This window comes from Eriocheir sinensis, chromosome 51, assembly GCF_024679095.1.
Source record: "Eriocheir sinensis breed Jianghai 21 chromosome 51, ASM2467909v1, whole genome shotgun sequence".
In the NCBI taxonomy this organism is placed as follows: Eukaryota; Metazoa; Arthropoda; class Malacostraca; order Decapoda; family Varunidae; genus Eriocheir; species Eriocheir sinensis.
The window spans coordinates 12,648,127-12,658,276 of NC_066559.1; the positions used below are offsets into that span (position 1 = coordinate 12,648,127).

Below are 10,150 nucleotides of genomic sequence, written 5' to 3' on the forward strand. Positions count from 1 at the left end.
CACTTTTAGGGGGTTGGTTATTCATAAAGCGAGTGTCTACATATCTAACAGTAACTAATACTTGAACAATGATGCTGGCAACATATCTAATAATAACTATGTGTATCAAAGTGCCAACATTCATCATCACTCATACCTACCATACATAAATAACTTTTGGGGCTGGCCACTACTAAATCTAGTCATGAGGAATGAACTCTTAATAAAGGTTAAATAACTTGACAAACAAGTGAAAATTCACTTCATTCTCGTGCAATGTCACTAATCTTTGCTTGACACCACTGGAATAAACTGTCTGAGTCTGAAGGTGTGTTATATGTTAACACTGGAAGCACTCACTAGGACTGAGGAAACACTGTCTCTACTCGTTATTGTGTAGGACTGAAACATCATTCCTACCTGTCATGAAGTGCTTCCCACAGACTCTCCAATGTTCAGGGTTTGAAGTCTGGGCTCTGGAGATCCTCGCTAACCAGAGACTTCTTTCAGCGATCAACTCCCTCCCCTCACCTTGCCGCGTTGGTATTTTAGGCAGGCGGTAAAACGATAAACTTGGGTGTTTATCTGCATTATTTCCACACCCAATAACAAAGCAAAGATGTGGCATTTCTGTCCTCAGACGGGCCACCAGTACGTGATGTGAACACCACAAAATGAGGTTATAGAAACTCGCGTCCCGTTAATCCAGTGGCCATGAAACCTCCCGGTCTACAAGTTTCGAAGAAGTTAAGGTATAAACGATTTCTTAAAAGGATATGAGCATAACACCATGTGCCTTGTAAAGACCAAACTAAATGAGGATGTCAATGTAAAGGTGCGAGATGGAAAATATTGACTGTGGAGGAGAGATAGCAAGGAGGAAAAAGGGAGGGAGTGATGATGGCAGTGAAGAACCATAATTAGGTAGAGAATGCAGAACTGGGGCAGGGTATGTCAGAGGCAATGAGTATCAAACTAACGATGAGGGAGAGACATCACAGTGGTGTCCCCCCAAAGACATTAAGGGCATCTGCAAAAGCTGACAATGATTACTGGATAGGCTCAACACCCACGAAAATGTTTAAAAAGTGACATAATATTTATTGTGTTTGTAGTTCTATAAATATATGCCAACTGAGTATTAAGTGCGAATCTTGAAACATTTGAATATTCATTTCATAATTCATAAACTTTGTACGTTGGATGTCTTTTTATTTTATTTACCATAGCAAGCTCATAATAAATACCTCAGAACCTTCCCATCCTTACTTGTTGCGTGGTGTGAGTCGTGTTGCCTTTCCTCTTGCTGAAGGGAGAGAGAATATGATCGTCGTCGTTGGAGTCGGTGCCTGGGACGCGATCAAAACCGCTGCCCTCCTCGGATGCTAGACTCAGCTTCTCAACGAGCGGCTCATATGCATTGCTGTTACTCTCCTCAGATTCCTTCCTTCTGTCATAATAAGTTTGTACAATAAATATTTCTGGTTCTAAGAAAATTTAGTTGATGTTAATTTTGTTGTTGCTATTGTTAATGTTATTATTATTATTATTTTTTTACAACAAAAGAGCCGGCTCAAGGGCAACAAAAATTATAAATAAATAAAGAGAGAGAGAGAGAGAGAGAGAGAGAGAGAGAGAGAGAGAGAGAGAGAGAGAGAGAGAGAGAGAGAGAGAGAGAGAGAGAGAGAGAGAGAGAGAGAGAGAGAGAGAGAGAGAGAGAGACCGCTACTCGCCGGTCCCACAACAGAAAAGAGATGAGAGTAGCCAAAACAGAAGTCAATTTTGGGTGGAGAGATGTCTCGATACACTCTTTTTGAAAGAGGACAAGTCATAAGCAGGTGGAAATACAGACGAAGGAAGGCAGTTCCAGAGTTTACCAGTGTAAGGGATGAAAGAGTGAAGATGCTGGTTAACTCTTGTATAAGGGGTTTGGACAGTATAGGGATGGGCTAGAGCAGTGAACCCTACACTATGGACCGGAAACTTACCCCAGCCCTGTCATTAATTCGCGAATTTTGGAAAATCAACAGCTTTGGTGCGAATCGCCATAACTTCCTTATTTCTGGGGCTACAGAAATGTTTTTGGTATCAATCGACGGCAAAATGAAAGGGCTATATATTGTAATAAGCGACCGGGCTCAAAATCCGACTCGAAAGGGTAAAAAATCGAATAAATTATTCGCAAAAAACGACTCTGAAAAACAACTATTTTTGAGTTCCCAACCTTGAAACCCACTCATTTTTTTGAGAATTTCAATAAACTTATTTAACAGCTAATTTATGGAGAAGAGCAAGCAGGCTTTAGAAGCGGAAGGGGGACGACCGACCACATTTTTACACACATAGATAATAGAGAAAAGATGGGAAAAGGCACAAAATACATACTGTGCTTTTATAGATTTTAAACAAGCCTTTGATTCGGTGTATAGAGAGGGTATTATGAGAGTGATGAGGAGTTGGGGATTCGTGGAGAGTCAGGTAAGAGCAATTGAAGAGTTGTATGGTAACACAACAGCAAGAGTAAGAAAAGCAGATGAGGTGACAGAAATTTCTCCAACAACACGAGGAGTGAGCCAGGGCTGTCCCCTCGCTCCGCACCTATTTAATTTATTCCTTGAGAGGGTTATGATGGAAGAACTCGAAGAGGAAGAGGGGGGCGTCGAGATAAGCGGTGAGAAGTTCACAAATATGAGATATGCTGACGATATAGTGATAGTGGGTAAGACCAGGGATGATCTACGGAAAATGATAGAGGATACAAAAGAACAGTGCAAAAGATTCAAATTAGAAATCAACAAGAACAAAACTAAGAGCATGAAGATCGGTAGAGAAAGAGAAGTGCTGAACATACGACTCAGCACAGGAGAGATAGAACAGGTTGAAGATTTTAAATACTTGGGAGTACATATAGGAGAAAATGGCAAAGCGGAAAAGTCTGTAAGAGAACGGATTGCAATGGGACAAAGAGCATTTGGTAGACTGAAAAAAAAAATTAATAAAAAAAAAAAAAAAAGCCCGTTAGATGCTGCTTCGACAAAAGAAAACAGAGCAATATGCCAGAGGAGGGGTCAATATCAGGTGGATGGGGTGTCTTGATACTCTCCTCATGAAAGAGTTCAAGTCGTAGGCAAAGGGAAATACAATGAAAGAATGAAGATACTGGCTAACTCTTGCAGAAGGAATTTGGATAGAATAGGGATGAGCAAGAATAAACAGTCGTGCGCAGCGGGGCCGCGGGAGAGGGGCAGGCATGCAGCAGGCAAGTTCAGAAGAGCAACAGCATGAAAACATCGATGGAAGATAGAAAGAGATGCAACATTTAAGAGGAATTTAAGAGGTAAAAAAACTGCAAGTAAGAGGATGGGAGTTGATGAGATGAAGAGCCTTTGACTCCACTCCGTCTAGAAGAGCTGTGTGTGTGGAGTCCCCCCCCCCCCCCACCACATATTAGATGCATACTCCATACGAGAGCGGACAAGGCTCTTGTATATGGACAGGATCTGTGAGGGTGAAAGGAACTGGCGGAGACGATACAGAATCCTAACCTCTAGGAAGCTGATTTAACAAGAAAGGAGATATGAAGTTTCCAGTTAAGATTTTGAGTTACAGACAGACTGATGATGTTTATTGTAGAAGAAGGGAACAAGTGTGTGTTGTCAAAGAATAGGGGATAGGTGTTTGAAAGATTGTGTCGAGTTGACAGGTGAAGAAACTGAGTTTTTGAACCACTGGAGAACACCAAGCTCTTCCTGCCTTATTCAGAGGTGATCGCAAGGTTTGAGGTTATGCGTTCTGCAGCGTCCAGCCTAGAGTCTTGTAATTCCAGTATAGAGGGTCTTATTTAAAAGGATGTTGAGTAATATAGAGTAGTCATCAGCGTAAGAGTGGATAGGACTGTTTATTTTGGAAAGAAGATCGTCAACAATGAACAATAAAGAGTGGGAGATAGAACAGAGCCCTGCGGGAGTCCACTGTTGATAGCCATCGGGAACAACAGTAACCATCTACCACAGCAGATGCAAATCGGCCAGAAAGGAAACTGGAGATGAAAGTAAAGAGAAAGGGATAGAATCCGTAGGAGGCTAGTTTAGAAAGCAAAGATTTGTGCCAGACTCTGTCAAAAGCTTTTGAGGTGTCTAAGGCAACAGCAAAAGTTTCACCGGAATTGCTAAGAGAGGATGACCAGGAGTCAGTTAGGAAGGCAAGAAGATCACTAGAAGAACACACCTTAAGGAACCCATACTGGCGATCAGAAAGAAGGTCAGGTGATAATGTTTGATGATATATATTTATAGAGACAGATAGATAGATAGATAAAGAGACATATAGATAGATAGATAGATAGATAGATAGATAGATAGATAGATAGATAGGTTTCACCCATCAAAGGTTAGATACCACAACAATGACCAACCCTGAATCATGGAGCAGCAGTTTCGTGAGACTCGGAAGAAACTGTCCATTGAGGGTGACGTTGGGGCCCAAACGTAACACCGTGCTCGAGTCCGGAGTCGATGGTATCTGTGTCACAGTGAAGATTGGAGAGGTGGCCGGCGTGAAGGGTCCAGAGGATGAGGGAAAGGGGTGGGTACTGGTAAAAGGGACTACGGGCTTTGCAGTGGTAGTGAGGACAAAATGCTGGACAGTAGTAGATGATGAGATTGTTGTGGTTGGTTTTAAGGACTGAGGTGACACATACGTTAATGATGGAGAGTCGTCTAGAAAAGAGCGACTATTGGTAGTGGAGCTTGCTGAATGGTGAGACGTATCAGAGAAAGTTGGAAGATAGGATGAATAAGACGAAGTGAGTGCAGTTGTTGGAGTTGTGTTGGGAAGTAAAGGAGTAAAGGGGGAGGAAAGGAGAACATGTCTCGTGGTGGATGCAGGAGTGGAGAACAGCAGGTTGCTCCCGTGAGGTCGAAGTCCAACCCCGCTTACTGGAGACGAGGCAGCGATGCGTGGAGTTGTCGACGCCAACAACGCCCCGTCTGAGGGTAAACGGATGTCAGACATTTAATCAAAGCCTTTATTTTTTTAGCACTTGTCCCCTACCATTGTATCTTTTTAGTTTCCTGGTGCTACTTCCACATGTATCCTTAGTTGTATAATCACACTCTGTACTGCTTGAGGGTTGGGATGGCATGCTCCTCCCTTCTCCTTTATTGTTTACTTGCAATAATAAACTATCAATCAGTCAATCATTTTTTATAAATACAGAAGTCAACGAAATTGATTCTTATGATGATACTATTATGAAGTGTCTTATCGTGTGGTCTAAGGATACCAAGACAGTAAAATAACTACCTGAACGGGGGACGGTTTTCCCCTTGTCCTGATGAGCCTCAGGCAGCAGGAGGTGGAAGTGCTTATGTACAGTTTGATGGTCCGACCCTTCGCCGCTTTGGAAGCTGGTGTGGATGGGCTCCTAAATTAAGGGAAGAGACATTCTTAACTCCTTGACTGCGGATTTCCTACAAGAAGACAACACCAAGCTATGGGAATGTAACAAAAAAGTGGCTGAAGAAAAATGTAAAGTCCTGCACCTTGGGAGGGGATATCCAGCACACCAATACCACATGGGAAACACTCCACTATCCACCAAGGAGGCAGAGAAAGACCTGGGACAACATGTTACCACGCTACCAATGAAGGCCAAATCCGTGTCAATCGCAGCGGACGAGTTAAAGGCCCCTCTAAGCGAGAAAAATAGAAAAAATCACCACTCAGGCAAACCATTTAATAATATATATCAACTCATTTGTGATCAGTTTATGCATCATCTATTTTGAGGGGTTTATATCATGACAAAAATCTGGCCCATCGCTGGTATACGGTAAAGCCACAAATTTGGCCTGTCGCTACTACCAGGTTAACTGCTGTCTTCTTAATATGCTTTTTCCATTTCATCCGAGCAACTGATTCCACAGTTTGCCATTAGCAGTTTTTTGTGTGTGAATGGAATCCCTTAAAACAGGTGAAGTGAAAAGAAAAACACTCATGAGGATCATATAAGGCACAAACAAAAATGTTTACGTTGAATGGGACTTCTGAGAGACATGAGGGAAAAAGAGGATATGAAAATGTGCAGTTCCACTTAGCTGAACTTTTGCCAATCAGCTATAAATTCAACTTCCTGGTGTTAGCTGATTCCATTCAGCTACTCAAAACTAAGAATATAATAGTAGTCCAACTGGTGCGGAGTTCATCAAGAAGACGGTCATATCAAGATACTAAACATGACACATCATTCTCTGTCCTCATTACTTTCCATTCATCTCTGTGAACTACAGCCTCTTCACTCACTTAATAAAAATATATCTACTACGTTTTTTAAGGCAGTTAGGCATATTACACTATGCTTATAAAAACAGGGTGTTAGGAAATAACTTCTATATCAGTCAAGAAAACTTTACGAAAACATCGTTTATTTAACCTTGACAGTGATAGATGATGGTGACGCAGACGTGGACGCCACACTGTGAAGATGATGATGGACGTGGTGATGGTGGACGTGCTTGTGGCTACCGTTGCTGTTTTCTTCGCTATCGTGACCGTGAGTGTACTCCTGTTGGTTCTTAACGAGATGGTGTTTAGGGTGGTGGTGCTCCTTATCTCCATAATTATTTGGAAGGTCACTTAACTCAATAACAGAGGAAGGTTTTGGGTTTCCGTAGCCCAGCGAGGATAGCGAGGGTGGGTGAGGCGCTGGAAGAGAGGCGGGGTAAGTGATCAGTGGGTCGTGGGACGCGTAGGATGGAGTGACAGGGCGGCTTCGAGATAACGTACCAATGTTAATCTTGTGTACTGATGATGTTGTAGTAACTGGGTAAAGAGGCGAAGAGGTAAATGAGTAGCCTGTCGAGGTGGGACGGAGGGTTGTATGGTAGGCTGAGTTTACAGGTGGAGTCTCGTATGAAGGGTGAGTATACTGTGACTTGTGATGTGGATGTATCTCCGTGGTGACGTAGGGAGACGAAGGAGTAGTCGTGGAGAGTGTGTAAACCGGTGTGTCGGCGAGAACGCTGGTGTTATTGAAAGGGGTCAGGAGCTGGACGGAGGAGCGGTACAGGCGTGGAAACAGCATGGCCAGGAACTGAAGCTTCGATCTGTAAAACGATTTTTTTGTTGTTTTTGCTGTATAATAATCCTTAATCATGCATACAGAAACGCAAAGGATGTTTAAGTATTATATAATATTTATAATTTTCCATATCCAACATCGATTTTATCCATGAAAGTGAACATCAAATAAACCTTAGAAAATGGTTAATTTTGTGTTAGAATTATAATATATATCGTGCGTCAACAAAGGAGATAAAAAATAAAATGTACGTAACTCACAGGTTGGTAACGACCAGGAACAGATCGTCGGGAAGACCCAACAAGTACTCCAAGAACTCCACGTTCAGGGGGGGGCGCAGCTTTTCTTCCAAGTCATCCACGTGCAGAGATATTGGGTGCACCACTTCATTTGGAATCTTTTTTGATGAATGAGAAAGCGGCTTGCAATATTTACAATTTAAATATTGAAAACTGCTTACTACTTCCATATAGACTAACAAAAAAAACAAAAAAACTGTGCATTATATGTTCCTATAGTAACAAATATTACAATGATTTATTAGTTATTTTGCATAATACATAATATCATTTCGAGTCTTACCACAAAAAAATTACGAACATTTTTGGCTGGCGTCAGACACGACATATGACTCAGTCCGCGGAACTGACCTGCAGTACGACCTTGGGAAGAGCCTCGACTTGGAGTGGAGTGAAGTGCTCTCCGCGGGGCAGGTCCGGGATGACACTCGGCACAACGTAACCTGAAGTGCTCCTCTCGAAGTACGGCCTGAGTGCGATGATGACATATTTTGAATGTGTACGCGCGTCAAGCACATCATCTCGATGGCAAATTAAATATTTCCCTATTTCATAACCAGAAATATTCATATGTACGTATTTACATACATATAGCTTCTTGGCTCTGATATACGAATATGTTACAGCGTGAATGTTACTATTAATTTACATTCACTCCAATAAATTGTTTATAAGTATACACACTTACTTAAGGAGACTTAGTCTATGTAGGAGCTCCTGTCGCATCTGTTGTATTTGTTGACCTCTGGGGATGAGGTGATGTTGAAGGTTTGGAGTGAATGGTGCAGCTACCGAGGCACCGCCCACCTGCACCTCCACCCCTGCTCCGGAAAGCACTCTAGCAAGCGAATCTTGGGGTATGAGTTTCTTTAGACGATGAGTTATTTCACTTTCAAGGCTTGTTTTGATGGCTGTTTTTATAGCTTCATTTCCTGCAGCTATATGGCCGAGTTGGGCTGCCTTAAGCTTGGACGCTGCCGTTCCAGCTGCAATGCGTTGGACTTCAGCTTTCTGTGCTGCAAGCTGCTGGGCTGCAGCTTTCTGTACTGCAAGCTGCTGAACTGCTGCTTTTTGTGCTACAAGTTGCTGAGCTGCAACGTTCTGTGCTGCAAGTTGTTGGGTTGCAAGTCGGTGTGCTGCAGCTTGATTGACTAAGTGTGCCGCTACTGCCGCTTCCTTTATTTTGCCTGCCTGGATGGCCTGGGCATGAAGGGTGTGTTCAGCAACCAAAGCTTGTTCCAGTGCCAAATGTAGGTTGGTGGCATCTGCATGAGCCGCTGCATCGAGGCCTTCAACGCTGTGGGGTAAACCATAAGGGGCATGAGGGACGAGGGATCGTGTGGGGCCCGGTTCTCCAATGGGAAAAAAGCTTTGGTCAATAGGAAGATTATCAAGCGGGTCTTTGTGGTGTTTAGCTGGATCATTGAAAACAGCAAGGTTAATTTCATCGTATTTATAAGGGTAGTTGAGTCGGTCTGGGCGACGGTCCACGATGGCAGTACTTGGTCTCGGCAGTATAACAGGCCGGTCAGGGGCGCGGGGGTCCACAAGTGTTGTTTCACGAGTTGAGTCCACGAAGCGACGGTCACTGGCAGGCCTGCCTTCTTTGTTACTATAGCCTCCTCCACGGGACTCTTCGGAATGTGTCTCGGAGAAATAAACAGATTCTACAGAGTCTGGGTATCTCACAGGAACTTGTTCGAGGATGAGAATGGGGGCTTTCCGGCGGCTTTGATCATGGTGCAACTGGTCCACATTGAGATAAGATTGTGACCAGCCACCATCACCGTCATCATGCAGCGTGCTTCTCTGAGGGTTGCCCTTGACCTCAACAGCATCCCCGCCTCGTAATGATCTGTCAATCTGTCTCTGTAAACTGATATGCTCACTTCTGTTGGTGTTTGTCTGATCATGTACTGAAATAAGTCTATCTACTTTTCTTGCATGCAAAGGTACAGTTGGCTTTCTCTGTAAAATTTCTCTTTTCCTTTCCTCAGCCTTCATAATTTCTCGTAAAATTTCTCTTTGCCTGTCATCTTCCCTTTCCCTGTCCAATTCACTGGTTTGAACACTGTGTATAGCTTCTCTCGTCATGTTAATTTGTTCTCGCTCCCTAGCAACTTCCATTTCTCTTCTCTTTTCTCTCTCGAAATCACTTTCTCTCATCATTGTTTCTTTGGGGAACTTATTGATGTCGATTGCAGTCGAATATTTCTTGTGATCACCATCAGCAGCGGGCCGGTCTAGAGCCAGAGGGTTATCTATAGGGTGGGCTAGATCAACGCTGTCCAAACTCTTCCGTCTTGCAACACCTTCAGGATGACTCAGCGCCACCACCAGGCATCCCACCCACGACACCACCGCCAACGCCACAGCCACGTTTTTGCCAACCATCATTAAAACCAAAGTTATATTCTACCTGAGATAGCAGGGACGTCTGAAATCAGAAGAAAAGTAACCAGATACAAATATAAGGTGAAATGGATATAATATTTATAAATTGTAATACATTATATAGACGAAACAGAAGATCAGTTCAGTATAAAATTTATCCAGGATCACTCTTAATAATTATTATTAACAATCAGCTCCTACTAAATTTGCAGTGTGTGTGTGTGTGTGTGTGTGTGTGTGTGTGTGTGTAATTCACCACGGCCTGATCACGAGTTGGACTCGCTTTCGCCAGCAGGTACCCTCCCGACACCAGCAAGTGCATGGTCATTATCGTCGATCTCTGGGTACTGCCAGGACCTTACACACCACACACCCCATCCCCCTTGCTCAAGGGGGG

At 43.2% G+C, this 10,150-nt stretch overlaps 1 protein-coding gene across 1 annotated transcript in view; it reads right to left on the reverse strand.

The window, feature by feature from the left end:
* The window catches only part of LOC126982435 (uncharacterized), a 46,084-nt gene extending 36,293 nt beyond the window's left edge, over positions 1–9,791 (reverse strand). The window contains exons 1-8 of the mRNA XM_050834480.1: positions 8,048–9,791; positions 7,711–7,828; positions 7,321–7,457; positions 6,766–7,085; positions 6,413–6,684; positions 5,284–5,404; positions 4,394–4,967; positions 1,249–1,429 (exon numbers count right to left, since the gene is read on the reverse strand). Coding sequence (XP_050690437.1) covers positions 1,249–1,429; positions 4,394–4,967; positions 5,284–5,404; positions 6,413–6,684; positions 6,766–7,085; positions 7,321–7,457; positions 7,711–7,828; positions 8,048–9,756 — 3,432 coding nt within the window. The 5' untranslated portion in view covers positions 9,757–9,791. The remainder of the gene's footprint in view (positions 1–1,248; positions 1,430–4,393; positions 4,968–5,283; positions 5,405–6,412; positions 6,685–6,765; positions 7,086–7,320; positions 7,458–7,710; positions 7,829–8,047) is intronic.
* Positions 9,792–10,150: the final 359 nt, after the last annotated feature.